Source organism: Canis aureus, chromosome 28, assembly GCF_053574225.1.
Source record: "Canis aureus isolate CA01 chromosome 28, VMU_Caureus_v.1.0, whole genome shotgun sequence".
In the NCBI taxonomy this organism is placed as follows: domain Eukaryota; kingdom Metazoa; phylum Chordata; class Mammalia; order Carnivora; family Canidae; genus Canis; species Canis aureus.
Window position 1 is genome coordinate 21262173 of NC_135638.1, and position 17794 is coordinate 21279966.

The 17794-nt window shown below is 39.0% G+C and overlaps 1 protein-coding gene across 3 annotated transcripts; it reads right to left on the reverse strand.

The window, feature by feature from the left end:
• Positions 1–3331: 3331 nt before the first annotated feature.
• On the reverse strand, positions 3332–11782 carry LOC144300511 (uncharacterized). Of its 3 annotated transcripts, none has more exons than XM_077876584.1 (5): positions 11671–11776; positions 8782–8840; positions 7878–7932; positions 4250–4408; positions 3332–3740 (listed from the first exon to the last, which is right to left on the reverse strand). In XM_077876584.1, the coding sequence occupies exons 1-5, from the start codon at positions 11750–11752 to the stop codon at positions 3727–3729; spliced, it is 369 nt and encodes a 122-aa protein (XP_077732710.1). In that variant the 5' UTR covers positions 11753–11776; the 3' UTR covers positions 3332–3726. The 3 variants fall into 3 exon arrangements, 2 of the variants coding, with proteins under 2 accessions (XP_077732710.1, XP_077732709.1); XM_077876583.1 differs by having other exon boundaries at positions 4210–4408; XR_013367175.1 differs by lacking the exon at positions 7878–7932 and having other exon boundaries at positions 11671–11782.
• Positions 11783–17794: the final 6012 nt, after the last annotated feature.

The following is a 17794-nucleotide window of genomic DNA, read 5'->3' on the forward strand; positions in this document are numbered from 1 at the left end:
ATGATGCTACCAGGCGGGGGAAGGGGAGCACTTTTCTAAAGTAAGAAGGAGAAAGTTGTTTAATCTTTAAAATGATTTGTTCTTGGGCAGCCTGGGTGGCTCAGCAGCTTAGCATCACCTTCAGCCCACGTCTCCAGGGCGTGATCCTGGAGACGCGGGATCGAGTCCTATGTCAGGCTCCCTGCATGGAGCCTGCTTCTCCCTCTGCCTGTGTCTCTGCCTCTCTCTCTCATTCTCTCTCTCTCTGTCTCTGTCTCTCATGAGTAAACTTTTAAAAATCTAAAAAAAAACAAAAACAAAACAAAAAATTTGTCCTTAAAATGGGAGCTTGTGAGGTGCCTAGGTGCTTCCATCAGTGAAGCAAATGACTCTTGATTTCAGCCCAGGTCAACAATCTCAGGCTTTTGGGATTGATGGAGACTCTGCACTCAGCAAAAGTCTGCTTGAGATTCTCTCCCTCTCCCTCTGCCCCTCCCCTTGCCCACTTTATCGCTCTCTCTAAAATAAATACAGTCTTAAAACAAATGGGAGCTTGAAGACAGCTGGGGATTGGGTAAAAGGGTTATCTCCTTATCAATTTTAGGAAGATGACTTAGGTTTCTTTTATGATTTATCAGTCACAAGAAATAACCTAAGTTAAGTTTTGCTTATGTTCATGAAATAAGCTAGACTGAGTTTTGCTTACATGGCTTAAATGGTTTTGTCTGCTCAGTGAATTTTCAAGTCTGGTCTCTGTTTAGCATTTAATTTTAACATCTGTGAGATCCCAACTTAGTTTTTCCCTCAGCTTTTCAAGGCTTTTCCTACTTCATCTCTCACTGATAATTTATGTATATACACCCTCTAGACCTGAATCACTTGAGCTGTTTATTAATCATTTTATCAGAAAGGTCTCCTTAGATTAAGCATTTAAATCTCAAAAAAGACTTTGGGGCAATAATACAGGAAGCAAAGACAAAATGAAGCAGCTTAAAATTACATACAATCACATTTTTCTTAAAACAGACGTTACGTTTTTGCTTAGAAATGGCAGTGTTTTCGGTTGCATGTAATAGTGCCCTTCATAGTACCTCCATTTACTGTTAATGATTTCTAGAAACAAAAATGGGAATCTGGGTGAAGAGTAACAAGCTACCTTCTACAGATGGCAGACACAGTTACATGAAAAACTAAATCACAGAGATACCCTTTGTCTATCTTTTTGTACTTGGATATGCATTTGTTTATGAAAATTTTGCTTATTTCTATTGATGAATGCTTGCTTATCCCAAATTTCAGAACTTAATAATGTTTATGATTTCCCTATATTTGTAGAGATGATGATAATCGCAAGATCTATATCATGGAATAGCGTTCTGATAGCATCCTTTACATCAAAGACCATAGATCTGGAGTATCCAGAACACTCTCTGTCACCAGTATAGACCAACTAAACACCAAGGCATCTCAGAATATTTCTGTATGAGATGCTTAGGAGCCACAGTTCTAGGTTGGCAGGGAGCACTAGAGGAATTGTCCTGGAAGCACATTACTTTACCTTAGACAGTATGTTTATTTTGTTTGGCTTTGTCACGGGTTGGAAAGATTAGCAGGGTTCTAAAAGTCCTGGCTCAGGCCAAGCAGCTCCCAGACTCTGTATGACTTGGCTAAAAATATAGGTGTCCCAAGAGAAACAAGCCCACAAATATTTCCAGAGATAAGCACTAAAATCACATAGCTTTTAAGTTTTTAATGTGTTACCTGACTGCTCCTATTGGCATCTGTGTATGGTGGAATAAGGACTTTATCCCCATTCAAGCAAGCACACTTGGATTTGTCACTTCTTCAAACCCTGGCCATAACTTGACTGCATGATAGGATTTAACAATGATTGGACATTGTCGGCTAATACTCCCATATTTTTCAAATCTTTATTCAATAAGGAATAAGATTTCATGTATCAGTGATTCTGTAAGTGGGATCAACAGCCATAGGCTAGGAGAGTGCTTATCAGCTAATAATAATAATAATAAATCCAAGTCTTTTTTTCAGCTATGCCATGTAAAATCTCTACAGCTGCACAGAATGTTGGTTTTTAACCTATGCCTAAGGTCTACACCCTGAGTGAGTCTTTAAGGGCTCCTAAACTTTGAAAGCCATGAACTAAAATTAGCACTTAACTTAGCTGCTTTGCCACACAAGCCTGACTACATTGCAAAGCTGCCATGGCACCTGTGCCTATACAGGCCTCTGGATTACTCAGGAGTCCCGGAAAGGAGGTTTTGCTAGCAGTGAGCCACCGGTATTCTTTGGACTTGCTCACACCTTTCTGTTACTTCCAGTCTTGCTTTTTCATTTAGATAGGACATTTAATTTGTCTTCATCATTATCCATTTCATTTACCGAATTGTTACAACATCAATATAAAATACATATCTGATAAATTGGCAGTGTCTGAAAGACAGATGGGTGGTGGCTTTGAAACCTAGATGCCGGGCATACAGACAAGAGTACGATATCCATGCAAGATGCTCACAGCAGATGAGGGAGAAGGACAAATAAGTCAATAATTGACATGAAAAGGAGAAATGCTGCCCTAGAGTTTTGTAAAAGGCACTCTGTAAGCAAAAAGGGAATACCTTTAGGGACGTGTTTTGTTTCTCCTACTGAATTCTTGAGACCCGCATCTGTGTCTGATTTATAGTTTTTTCTGCCACGGTGTCTTATGCTAGTGAGACTCAAATAAATATTTGTTTAGTAACTTACTCAATAACCTTTCCTGTCTCACTTTTTAGTGATACTAAATCCAAGGAGTATCTGAGATTTTCTACTTTGAATGTTACAAACCCTGTATATCCCTGAAATCTTACAGATTTATATCCTGCGCAATGTGTTCATTCAATTTCTCTATAGATCTCTATACGACAGCAGTATAAATGCAGCTGTTTCCCACATCCTATATCTTTCAAAGCCCTTCATAGGGAGAGCTGAATCTGGTCATCCCAAGGTCTTCTAGTTCTTTTTAGAGTGGCAGGATCCCCACTTTCTGCTGTCTCCCTTATTATGCTTTTCTGCCTAGAACATACTGTGAGTCCAGTTTGGGCTGCTGCATGTCTTAAGAAAATCATTTCTCTGAAATGTCAGAAATCCATTTGTAACCAGAAAAGTATTGTAGTTAGCAAATTTTTTATGCGAGCATGAATTCCTCCCCTATTACTATTAAACTGGGTCTTCCTGGGTGACGGGCACTGAGGGGGGCACTTGACAGGATGAGCACTGGGTGATATGCTATATGTTGCCAAATTGAACTCCAATAAAAAAAATAAATAAACTGGGTTTTCAATTACTTGATAATTTAATACACGTTTAAATTAAGTGTATTTGTTTACAAATATCCCTAAGGGAATTGTATACCTCCAGATAGAGTCTGTTGCATTTCCTGGTCCTTCCTTCCTAGGAAGGGGTGGATTTTGTTTTCATGCCTCCTGGTCTCCCATGCAGAGTTGTTCCTCAGGAAGATGGAATCTCATCCTTTCAAGGTGGTCTGGTGAGACTAAGGGTCCCTACATCCTCGGTGGCGTGTGACTCAATTGTAGGCTATGAGTTGTAAAGGCAAGTCCCTTTGGGGGCAGTTTCTAAGGAAGATTTCTACACCTGGAAAGAAGGCCACAAGCAAGGATATTTCTTTTTGTTTCTCTGGATGCTGTTTTTCTGAACGTGATTTTCTTAATGGGATCCCTTGCAGCCTCAGAATAGCAGAGCTGTGAAGGAAAAGGATAGGCTCTTTGGGCTGAGGCCCTAAATTTATTGACCCACAAGGCTGCACACCTCAAGACTTCCTTAATGTGAGATATATATATATATATCTCCAAGGCTTTTTGAGTTCCAGTTTATGAAACCCGTAGTTTCTGAGAGCATCCTGATCAGGCCTCTGAGTGTAAGTATCTCCTCCAACCTCTGACCCTTGCTTTGGTATCCCCTCTTTATTTGCTTTGGTTTCCTAGTCCTGGAGGCTAGCTAGCTTCAAGTATAATCTTACTCTCTTTTCCTCTTGATTTCCTGGGTTCTTGTCATAAATGTCTCTCCTCCCTTCCACACGTATTTAATGAGCAGTCATTCGGGGCCCACTCCTCTAGGCATTGTGGATGCTAAGACACTGTCCCAGTCACTGTGTGGGGACACGGGCCTGGCCACCATGGTGGAGGATAGCTCCTTGATTTGTACACATACCCCCTATTGCTGTTCTTTCCAGGACTGAAAACATAATTACATTGAAGTCCACTTTGCTCTTTCATGTTCTGCTGCTCTGTTTTCTTTCCTTTTCCAGTTAGTTGCTGATTCTTTTCCTCCATCTGTTCTTGGGCTTGTTTTTTTTCCACTTTCCTTTGCCTTGCATGGGCATTGTGGTTTGTTCTCTTGTGTCTTCCTCCTTTGAGCACAATGGAAGGAGCTATTAATCCTCCCTTTCAGGCCATTGTGTTTTGAGGAGAAAAACACCCATTACCAGACACTACCAGAGATGCCAGACACACAGAGCCTTTCAAAAACCAGCAGTGAATCTGAGCAGAGAGCTGCAAAAGAGGGCCCTAAGAAAAGGTCATGAGAGCCATAGTGCAGGGGTTAAGCACTCAGGCTCTGAGTCCTCACAGTTTAGATTCAAACCCTAGCTCTACCCTTATAGATGTATGATCTTGACTTAACCTCCTTGTGCCATAGTACCCCATAAAATGGAGATGATGATAATTAGTGCTACTCCCATGGTTGTGATGAGGGGCAGTAAGTTCATATATGATAAGCACCTATAACAAACAATTCCTGACCTATAGTAAGTGCTAATGCTTATACAATGGTCATTATCATGAAGGTTGCTCCCTCCTCATCTATGCTGTGAAGTCCTTTACAGCCATTTCTAGGGAACACCTGAAGGCCGAGCCCCAGGGGAAAGCCTTGTAGTGAGAGCAGGGGAAGAAGTATGGACAGGCCATAGCTCCTGGATGAGTGTATCAATTGCATGATCTGGCCCAGAGCTAACCTGTCTTACAACAAAGTGGACCCTGTTTAGTGTGACACTGGCTCTCCCAGAGCCCACTGCATGCAGGAAATCCTGCCTGGTAACCCCCAAACTTCTGGAGAAATTTTCTCTTTGGTTCCAAATCACAGATCTGAGCAAGTACCACACCGTGTGTGAGACTAGATACCAAAAACATACATGTCAGCCACACCACAGACTAAGCTCTGGTAGGGACCTCATATAAACCACAAACCACAGACCATAAAAAAAGTTCTATAAGCTCATCCTTACAACTTCTCCATAAAAAAGCTGAATTGAATTAACTAAGGGCCAGCCTATTGCAACTCATCTCTGGATTGCATGCCCTATCCACGCACCATGGATAGTTAAAAAGGTAAACCTTATACTTGAATCTCAACCTAATCCTTTCTTCTTTCCCCCATTCCCTCATTCTTTCCTGAGCCATTCCAAAAAGGATGTAAATTTAGCCTTCTTGAAAATACTGTGTTAGGAAGCATGCAAGGGAAAGCATACTCTCATACATTGCTACTAAAAGATGAATTGGAATAATACCTATAGAGGGCAGCTATCAAAATTACAAATGTGCATCCTCTTTCACCTAGCATTTTGCCTTTCAGGATTTATCCTATGGATAAACACTGAGGACCTAAATGGAAAAAAGTTATTCATTGCAGCATTATTTGTAACATCTAAAGACTGGAAACAATCTAAAAGCTCAGTCCTTTACAGTTCATCAACCCAATTGACATCTCTACAACTCCCCCAAAAATGAGGAAGCTCTTCTTGTGTTCATATAAATTATTTCCCAAGATACAAACACACACACACGCACACACACACACACACACATTTACTCACTTGTAGATATTATCAGTTAAAATATCTTAGGAAAGGGAGGAGTTACATTGTTTGGGAACTTGGTGAAAGGGAGGCTTTTCACTGTTCAAATTACATTTGGGTTCATTGAACAGAGAAATAAAAATCACAAGGGCTTATCCATGAAAGAAGTCCAGGGGTAGGTGGTCCAGGGCTGACGCTATAGTGTCATGAAGTTAGAGCCATCCAGACTCTTTCAGGCTCTCTACCCCACCCCTCAGGTTGCGGTCCATTTTCTTGAACCCACCATCAGGCCCCCTTGCAGGAAGCAGGAGGAAGGAAGGAAGGGTGAAGTCCTTCCCATTCCAGAGGGCCTCCCAGATTCCTACCCACCATCCTGCCACAGGTCACTGATTGGACCTTAAGTATGCAGCCACACATTTTTCCAAGGAGTTTCTGGGAAATGCAGTTCTGGGCTAAAGTAAGGAAGAAAGCAAGCATTGGGAGGCTGCTACCATCAGCCCTTTCATGCTTTTGAATTATGAAATAAAATACTTATTAAAAATTAAATACAAATCAATTTAAAATATATTTTTAAAAAGGCCTACAAATTGGTACATAGGTCGGGCCAGACTTCTTTGGGGGCTTATCTCTGACCCCATTCTCTAGCCAATCCACTGAGGAGTTGCCTTTTCATTAGGTCCTGTTTTGTCCCAGGTGAACTCAGAGCTCCCCAGTCTCTCGTTCTCCCTGAAACCAGCGCCCCCTAGTGGCGACTTTGGTGGCTTGGATTCTGGAAGTAACCTACCAGATGCTTACAAGATTTCCATGAAGTCCTATTTTTACATCACCCAAAAGTCATTTGCAGAATTCAATCCACTAGGTAAATTCAGAACCATTGGCCTTTGAGTATTGTTATTATTGTTGTTGTTGTTGTTATTTTAAATATTTTGTTTATGTATTCATGAGAGACATAGAGATGCATAGGGAGAGGGAGAAGCAGGCTCCCCACAGGGAGCCCGATGTGGGACTTGATAGCAGGACCCCAGGATCATGACCTGAGCCAAAGGCAGACACTCAACCACTGAGCCACCCAGGTGCCCCCTTTGAGTATTATTTTTAAATAATGCCTTGATTTTATTGATGAAAGCTAAATCTTTTGCCACAATAACTGACTATTCCTGCCTTATTACCTGACGTAAAGTAGCTTTGTGTATTCTTATAATAGGAAAACAAAAGTTTTAATTTCAAGCTCTATTTAACATACTTAGGACTGAGGAGTACTTAAGAGAGAGTATAATTAGCTTGATCTTGGCATCCCAAATACTAGAGAAGAGTAATTCATATTATTTAACATGTAGCTATTAATGTATATTCAACATAGAGTTTCACTTTATCTTCTTCATTATAATCAACTTATTAAACACTTATTTAATAGAAACAATTCTGTAACTGCAGCCAAGCACTTTTGCCATCCTTCAGGAGTGGCAGCCATTAAAATCAAGTAAATTAATTTTTAAAAATGTCCCAGTCAGCACATTTTTCTTTATGTACTGACAACTCCAATTGTGAATAATAAATGCGAAAAGCTATTCTATCCAATAATAATGATGATGATCGGGGAACTATTTGCTTCATTAAGTGTAATCATAGATATTTAGGCTTGGTATTCACTGTTTATGTTTCCTAACCATTCACAAAGTAGGGCTATTTAACAGAATTTCTACTTAAAATATGTGGCCTCTCCTATCCTACTGGCAATCTATGAGCAGTTTCTTGATTCTTTAGATTTGGACAGATGAGTTCTGCTGGAGGAATCCCTTAATATCTGCTTCTCAGTTCTCTATGGAAGAGGAGCTTTCTCTGCACCCTCTCCCGCCCCCAGGAGGAGCCAGTATTGCAGTGAAACTTCATTGTGAGATCCTTGAAAATCTAAGTGGCTTGTTTTGCCTCAGAACCAGAAAGCAGAGCCTCGCCCCCACACCTCACACGTTTGCACACTTGAAACAGGGTGCACTTCTTACCTGTACTCTTTTTGCTTTTTTCTTACCTGTACTTTCTTCCTGCCCATTTTGCTCCGTGGCCTGGGCTGGTGGGACAGATGTCTGGACAGATAAACAGGAGTGGCTTTGAGGACCCAGCTCCCACAAGCCAGCTGACAGAGATATACTAATTGATCCCTCTTTCTACAGCAGAAGCATTATCCAAAGACCCGAATGATGCTTAGATTTTGTGGTTGGTATCTCCTGGGGCAAATCCATAGGGAACTCCCAAACTTGTCCCCTCTGCCCCCAAATTTTACTGGTAATTGACAATATGATTCAGAAATCTGGGGAGTCACGTTTGCCCCTTCCCTCTGTCTCACTTGCTGTACATTCAGTCCATCATCAGGTCCTGTCTGCTCTGCCCTCACATATATCTGAAGCACACCTACTTTCCTCCTCTCCCTGCCCCCAGACCCTCTCACCAGATAATCACCCAGCCTCTTAACCTACTCCAACTGGTGCTCCCTGCCAGCCCACTCTCCTATAGCCCTGACAGTAATCTTGAAACAGATAGGTCCAATGGTGTTTTTCCCCTGCTCCCTACCCCACTTCCACACCCTAGATTTTTCCATGACATTTGTTATGATCTGATAGGCTGTATATATTCATTCATTCATTCTGTGTCATCTCAGGAGTTTTTGTTTGGTTCACTATTGTATCCCCAGCCCCATCACATGATGCCTTCACCCTATTGGTGGTCAATAAATACAAGTAAAGAGATAGTGGTGTACTGCAGGAATGAGAAATTGGTTCATTTTCCTAAAGTCTTCAGTTCTATGTTAACATCATCTATGATGTGTCAATGTAAACAATCCAACAAGTTAAAATGTACTTTATTTGCAGACCAGCATAAGGCTGTTCAGGTTGTGTACTGTTCAATTCCATTGAGTCACATTCATGGAGACTTACTTTCTGGAGTTGGACACTTCTACAATCTGCAGGGCCCCTGGGAAGAGTGAATTCCTTTGCTGTTTGAGGGAAGGAAAAAAAAAAACAGTGAAAGAAACTAAGGAAAAATGAATAAAGGAAGTAAAGGGGAGGTGTTTGGGTGGCTCATTTGATTAAGCATCCAACTCTTGACTTTGGCTCAGGTTGTGGTCTCAGGGCCATGAGATCGAGCCCCTTGTCAGGCTCCATGCTTGCCAAGGAGTCTACTTCTCTCTCTCTGTCCCCCCTCCCCCCTCCCTCCATTCTCACATGTGTATGCATGCTCTCTTCCTCTAAAATAAATATTTGGGGAAAAAAAAGAATTAAAGAAGTAGAAAGAGAAGCTGAAGAAGAGAGCAAGAGAGGAGAGTGCATAGTAGAAGAGAAAGGCAGAGAAGAAAGAGAGAGCTAGAAAGGCCAATGGGGGAATGCGAACCTGGCGCCATATCTCATTCCTTTCTAGCTCTCCCAGCCTGTTCATTGAGGACCTCTTATCCCCTCACTCAGATTTTGTTTAAAACTTGAAAGTCAGCCAGCCACTTAGGCCACTCTCAGCTTCAGCTGCACTGATATCTAATAAATACAACAGGTACCTAGATGGTCTACTTTAATTTTAAAAAGAATGCCTCTCTCCTACAGCCAATTTCAGTTCATTTATGGAATGCCTGCTCTTGATGTGTTCGGGTGACCGAGCCTAAGGCGCTATGAACAAGAGATGGAGACGGACAGAGAAGCAGCAGGACTTGCCAAGAGATTGCAAGTGTGGTCACAGCAGGGGTCTGCAGTGATTAGAGCATGGGCAGTAGTATGGTGTGTGGCAATGGGCATGAAATATAAAACCAAGAGATGGTAATGAAGAGATAGAGGATTTTATAATGATTGCATGTAATGATGGAAGGAATAACACAGGATCCCAAAGTTAGAGACCTGAACAGTGCTGGCTCTACTGTTATAAAACTGATATTTGAATAGGGGATTCTGTATGGATCAATTGAGTAGAAGAGGGAAGATTGGTTTTTAAATATGTTTAGAGGAAATTAATCCTTTGGAATTTTAGGCGAGTCCTCTTGAATGGAGTCATTAATAAAAACAACATACTATAAAGGTATCTGCATAATAAACTTCATTTTTATCTTAATTATGTAAGAAAAAACTGATTTTGACTATCAATTTCCAATTCCCCTTTCCTAATGAAGTTATACAGGCAAAATTGCAAAATATAGAAATTTGAACATAATTAGGAAAGGAAATTTTTAAACTAAACCTCACCAGTTTCCAGAGATGTTTAAAGAAGGAAAAGAAAGAAATTGCACATATTTTTTTTGGCTCATAGCCCAAAAAACTGCACTCCAAGCTTCATAAGAAACCGAAGTAGGGAAAAAGCTGGCAAATGCAAAAATAAGACAGAGATTGGGAAATTTTTTGGTAGAGGTACAGCTTAGTTGGAAATAAAAAGCCAAGAAAAAAAAGATTGCATTTTTATAAGAACTATAGTAGTAATGAAATCTTTAAACCTCATTTATAAGAAACAGTTTAAAAAATGTAAAACCTTGACTGATGTGGAAATAGAAAACTATATGCCCTTCTCACTTTCCACTAGTAAATCTTAAACCAGCTTCTCCATTTACGTATTACCATGTGACATTGGACAGTAAGACTATCAACCTCAAAGATTGTCGGGAAAATTCAGTGTAATAATCCACACGAAGCCTTTCGAGCAATACCTGCCATTTAGTAAGTGTTTCAGTAAGTCATTGCTATTCCAACTCTTAGTGATTTTAAAATGAGATGTCATCTTTGCTAAAAAAAAAAAAAAAAAAAAAACTAGATACCAATACTGATTTTTCCCAGTTTTGTCCCTTGTCCATTTCGGTCCTGGGAAAATACCTTTCCAGTTTTATAGCAGAGGACAGAATAAAATGTCTGGCTTCCACCAATGCTCATTTGCTCTTGGGCATTTATCAAGGATAGTTATGCTCTTCTGGGTAGAATCAATTCCTCTTCCACTCCCGGTTTCTGAGGCAATGGACCAGGTATTGGAAATATTTCAATCCATAGCACCTATGGTCTATGGTACTTTCTCTTTCTGCCTTTGTCTTCTGCACTGTAGTGTAGGGACTCCACATTGAGGGAGACAGTAACCACCCACTCCCCACCTCCATTTCCCTTTCCCCCACCCCACCCATTCACACCCCTAACTTTATACCTTATATGTTCTGGGAGCTTCAGTCTCCCAATGTATATGGAAGTGTTTGGGATTGAGGCAGTCAGGAATAATAATAGTAAGAGCCAAGAATACTAACTACTAGGCCATGTTCTAAGCATTTTATGTACTTCCTGAAAAGCCCATTTTATCCTCATACCACCCTATATGGTAGATTATATTACCATCTTCATTTTATAGATGAAGAAACCGAAGCAGAGACAGATAGTTAAGCTCCCTATAGCGAGTAGTGAGTAGTTGAGCTATCACTTGAATCTGCTCTAGAGGCCACCCCATTACACTAGCCTATCCCCCTGAAGAGAGTGTTCCAGCACTAACTGACAGAAAAATGGCAGCAAGTTGTATTGCGTATTCCTCAGGTATGGGCTACAGACTCTGTTTGCATCAGGAAGCAGGTGGCATCTCCCCATTCTCTTAGAAGCAAAGGACAGGCAAGCCAGCAATTATTTTTCTCAGAACTTGTCTGTCTTACTATCAGAGAAAATGTCTCCTTGGTCTCCTCCACACTTTTTTGGGACCGTATCTGGAGGTTTTCTCTAGAAAATTATAGGAGGGCCTCTTCTTTGGACCTTGGTTATTGCCATTTTCAACATCTGTTTCTTCTGCCACATGATATCCTCTCAAACTAGTTATGCTCCCAATCTTACCATCAAGGTGCTGCCCACTGCTACAGGCCCAGCACAGAGGCTCTCCTCGCACTTCAAGGGAAGAACAGTGGTTGCTGTTCATAGTTGGGCAGGTTGGGCAGCATGACCAAACAGGCACCATACTCATTGTTGACATCACAAACGCACATATTTATTACAACAATTTTTCAGCAGATGGCAGTGAAGACTCTTGTTTTAACAAAATTTGTATACAATCATAATTTTCTGACAGTATTTTGAGGAAAGAGTCCCATCCCCATTCCTTTTTTTTTTTTTTTTTACAGAAGTGTTGTGTGGACCACTGATATGGGCAGTGTTCAACTTCTCAGGCAGGCTTCCTCTGAGCCCCAGCTATCTATCTGTAAAAGACCCCACAGCTCTGGCCCCTTCCCACTTACCCTATTTAGACTAGACACGCTAATTTTCTCTTCATGGCTTCAAACTAGCCTAGTTCTCAAAGACAGGATGTTACATTCCAAGAAACTCTACTTCCACATAGCCCTGGAAATACAATTAGGCCATTGACACATAAATCTGGTTACTTCTTCCTAAAAAGAAAGGGGTAGGAGTAATAGGTGAAAGAAATGCTTAAATTTTTCATTTTTTCCTAGATGAGTATATAAAAGATAAGTATATAAAAAAATAACAGTTATCCCCCTTCCTCCAGGAAATCTCCATACTGGACAAATATCTACAATTCCTCTCTCTCCTTGGTCTTTAAAAGAAAAGTCCAAGAAAAATTCCCTTAGATTGGCTAGAGGGTGAAACAGATAAGCATGCACACGGGGTAGATCACTCAATGTTTCTGGGTCTGTATATACTTAAAGGGGAAAAATATCTGAAAGGGATAATGGAGGATGGGCTGGGTATAGAAGTCAGATTAAAGATTTGGAGTGATGCAGTAAGGTATAGAAATTTGATTTTTGGAAGGTTTTGCTGTGTTTCATGATCTGCAACCCTCTCCTCAATTTCCTTAAAGAGCCTTAGCAAGGAAAAAACAACAAAATTACTTTGAAAGGCATTTGAGAATTAGATTTCTTTCTTTCTTTTTAACATCATTTGATTTGGGGTGACTGGGTGGCTCAGTGGTTGTGCATCTACTTTCGGCTCAAGTCATGATTCTGGAGTCCTGGGATGGAGTCCCGTGTCGGGCTCCCCATGGGGAGCCTGCTTCTCCCTCTGCCCATGTCTCTGTCTCTCTCTCCTTGTCTCTCTTGAATAAATAAGTAAAATCTTAAAAAAAAAAAAAAACATCGTTTGATTTTCCTGGTGATTCACATCAATGTCTTCCAAGTGGATGTCAATTTGGTAAATCACAAACTCCCCACTCTGTGAGGCTGCCTTGAACCACAAGTTTATAGGACCTATGCCTCTGTTCTACTGAATGATTATCCTCTTATAACAAACAACACATTCAGAGGGAGTAACACAAAACAGTCACAGGACAGCAAAACAAAAAGAAAAGGCATGATCTGATTTCAACAATAATGCCAAACTACTGAAAAAAAAAAAAAAAAACAAAGCCTGGACATTCAACTGAGAATAGACTAGGAAATGAATAAACAGTGGGCAGAATTAGGGTTTTCACTTTAGTTCTATATATACCCAAAAGTAGAATTGCAGCATTATATGATATTTCTATTTTTAATTAAAAAAATAATCTCCATACTGGTTTCCATAGAGGCTGCACCAACTTACATCCCCATCAACTGTGTGCAAGAATTTTATTTTCTCCATCTTTTCACCAACATTTATCGGTTCTTGTCTTTTTGATAATAGTCGTTCTAATAAGTGTGAGGCAATGACTCATTGTAGCTTTGATTTGCGTTCCTTGATGATGAGTGATGTCAAGCATCTTGTCACATACCTGTTGGCCACCGGCTTGCCTTATTTGGAAAAATGCCTATTCACAATTGCTCATTCTTTAAACAGATTTTTGGTTTGTTGTTATTGAGTTGTATGAGTTCCTTGTATATTTTGGAGATTAACCCCCTACCAGACATATGGTTTGCAAATATTTCTTCCCATTCTGTAAGTTGCCTTTTTTTTCCTTTTTATTTCTATTGTAGTTAACATACAGTGTTATATTAGTTTCAGGTGTACAACATAGTGAATCAACACTTCCTATATCACCCGATGCTCACCACAAATGCCCTCCTTAATTCATCACCTATTCCACCAATCCCTTTACCTCTTCTCCTCTGGGAACAATCAGTAGTTCTATAGTTAAGAGTCTATAGTCTGTTTTTTTCACTTTGTTCTCTTGTCTCGTTTCTTAAATTCTACATATGCATGACATCATATGGTATTTGCTTTTCTCTGACTGGCTTATTTCAGTTAGTATTATACTCTAGATCCATCAATGTTGTTGCATATGGCAAGATTTCATTTTTATGACTGAATAATATTCCACTGTATGTTAATACCTCATCTTCTCTATCCATTCATCTGTGGGTGGACACTTGCATTGCTGCCATAATTTGGCTGTTATAAATAGTGTTGCAATAAACAGGGGTGCATATATCCCTTTGAATTAGTATTTTCATATTCTTTGGGTAAATACATAAGTAGAGTTCCTGGATCATATGGTAGTTTTATTTTTAATTTTTGAGGAACCTCCACACTGTCACAATAGTTACAACAGTTTGCATTTTTGTTAGCAGTATAGAAACCTTCCTTTTTCTCCATAACCTTACCAACACATTTCTTGAATTTTTAATTTTTTTTTTATTTTATCCATTCTGATACATGTGAGGTGATGTATCATTGTGGTTTGGATTTGCATTTCCCAGATGATGAGTGATGTTGAGCATTTTATCATGTGTCTATTGGCCATCAGTATGTCTTCTTTGGAAAAAAATGTCTGTTCATGTCTCCTGACCATTTTCAGTTGGATTATTTTGTGTGTATATGTTGAATTATATAAGTTCTTTATACATTTTGGATACTACTCCTTTATTGGATATGTCATTTGGCAAATATCTTTTCCCATTCAGTAGATTGTCTTTTATTTTGTTGTTTTCTTTGTCATGCAGAGTTTTTATTTTGATCTAGCCCTAGTAGTTTATTTATGCTTTTGTTTCTCTTGCCTCAAGAGACACCTCTAAAAAGATGTAGCTTAGGCCAATGTGAGGGAAACTACTGCCTATGTCCTCTTCTGGGATTTTATGGTTTCAAGTCTAACATTTAGGTCCTTAATCCATTTTATTTCTGTATATGGTATAAGAAAGTGGTCGAGTTTCATTCTTTTGAATGTTGCTGTCCAGTTTTCCCAGCACCATTTATCCTATTGCATATTCTTGCCTCCTTTGTATATATTAATTAACCATGTAATTGTGGGCTTATTTCTTATTTTGTTTTCTATTCTGTTCCATTGATCTAGGTGTCTAATTTTGTGCCAATACCATCCTGTTTTGATTACTACATTTTTGTAATATGACTTGAAGTCTGGAATTGCAAAACCTCCAGTTTTGTTTCCCTTTTTCAGGATTGCTTTGGCTATTAAGGGTTTTTTGCAGTTCCATACACATTTTAGGATTGCTTGTTCTAGCTCTGTGAAAAGTGGTGTTACTTTGCTAGGGATTGTGTTAACTCTAGTTTGCTTTGGGTAGTATTGACATTTTAACAATATTTGTTCTTCCAATCCATGAGCATGTAATGCATTTCCATTTGTTTTGTGTCATCTTCAATTTCTTTCATCAATGTTTTATAGTTTTCAGAATACAGGTCTTTCACTTCCTTGGTTACATTTATTTTTTGATATTTTATTATTTTTGGTATAATTGTAAATGGGATTGTTTCCTTAATTTCTCCTTCTGCTGTTTCATTATTAGTGAGTAGAAATGCAACAGATTTCCGTAGATTGATTTTGTATTCTGCAACTTTACTGAATTCATTTATCATTTCTAGCAGTTTTTTAGTGGAGTCTTTCCAGTTTTCTATATGTAGTATCATTTCATCTCCAAATAGTGAAAATTTTACTCCAAGTGGTGAGTGTGGACATTCCTGTCTCATTCTTGACATTAGAGGAAAAGCTCACGGGTTGTCTCCATTCCATATATTAGTTGTTAGTTGTTCATATAAGGCCTTTATTATGTAGATATATGTTCCCTCTAAACCTACTTGGTTGAGGGTTTTTACCATGAATGAATGTTATACTTTGTCAAAAGCTTTTTCCACATCTATTGAAATGATCATATTGTTTTTACCTTTTCTTTTATTGATGCAATATACCGCATTGATTTGCAAATGTTGAATCACCCTTGCATCCTAGGAATAAACCCCACTTAATTCTGGTGAGTGATTTATTTAAAGTTTTGTTGGATTCAGTTTGATAATATTTTGTTGAGGGTTTTTGCATTTAAGTTTATCAGAAATATTGGTCTATAGTTTTCTTTTCTACCCTGGCTTTCTTTCCACATTTATTTGCATGATAAATGTTTCTCCATGCCCTCACTTAGACTGCATGTGTCTGTAGGTCTGAAAAGAGTCTTTTGTGGGCAGCATATAGATAGGTCTTGTGTTTTTATGTGTTCTGTCACCGTAGGTCTATTGATTGGAGCATTTGATCTATTTACATTCAAAAGATTATGGATAGGTATGTGCTTATTACCATCTTGTTATTGTTTTATGGTGGTTTTTGTATTATTTCTCTGTTCCTTTCTTCCTTTGCCCTTTTCTCTCACAATAAATTGGCTTCCTTTAGTGGTATACTTGGATTCTATTCTCTTTATTTTTTGTATACCTATTTCTGGTTTTTAATTTGTGATTACCATTGAGTTTGTATATAATATGTTCTGCACATAGCAGTCTATATTAAGTTGATGATCACTTAACTTTGAACCCATTATTTACTCCTTTTCTCTTACATTTTAGGCATATGGTGTCTTAATTTACATCCTTTTATTTTGTGGCTCCCATGATTGATTTTTACAGATATACTTATTTTTACTGCTTATGCACTTCCTATTTTTATACTTATGGTCTTGTCTTTCCATTCAAAGAGTCCCCTTTAATGTTTCTTGGAGATCTAGTTTAGTGGTCATGAATTCCTTTAACATTTGCTTTGGAAACTCTTTATCTCTCATTCTATTCTGAATGATAGCCTTGCTAGATAGAGTATTCTTGGCTGGAGATATTTTTCTTTCAGCACTTTGAATATATCATGCCACTCCATTCTACCTTGTAAGGTTTCTGCTGAAAAATCAACTGATAGCCTTATGGTAGTCCCTTGTATGCAACTGTCTTCTTTTCTTCTGCCGCTTTTTCACTTTTTCTTTATCACTACTTTTTACCATTTTAATTACTATGTGTCTTGATGAGGACCTCCTTGGGTTGATTTCAATGGGGGGATCTCTATGCCTCTTGAATATGGATTTCTGTATGTTACCCCAGAAGGGGTAACAGGAAGTTTTCAGCTGTTATTTCTCCGAATACATTTATCTTCCCCCTTTTCTATCTCTATCTCTTCTTGGGATCTCCATAATGCAAATATTAATACACTTGATGGTGTCACTGAATTCCCTAAGTCTGCTCATTTGCATTTTTTTTTCCCACCAGCTCAGCTTGATTACTTCCCATTATTCTTTCTTCCAGGTCACTGATTCATTCTTCTGATTCCTCTGGTGGTATTTATTCCGTCTAGTGTATTTTTAATTTCATTTGCATTCTTCATCTCTGATTGATTCTTTTTATTTCTCTTTGTTAATGGTCTCATTGAAGTCCTCCACACTTTTCTCAAGTCCAGTGAGTATCTTTATGATCATTACTTTATGTATCAAGTATATTATCTATTTCTGTTTCACTTAGATCACTTGCTATGTTCTTGTCCTGTTCCTTCATTTGGGATATATTCCTCTATCTCTTTATTATGTCTAACTCTCTGTTTCTGTTTCTCTGTGTTAGGAAAGTCAGCTACTTCCCCTATTCTTGAAAATAATGGCCTTATGACAAAGAAGTCCTGTAGTGCAGTGTCCCCTGTTTACTAGAACTTGGCACTTCAGGAGTGTCTCCTAAATATGTCGTGTGTGCCCTTCTGTTGTGACTGAGCTGCTTTTCCCTTCAGTCTTGTTGTCTTCAGTGGCTCTATTTGCCTGTTGTAGGCAGGTTTTGGTCTCTGTGATGT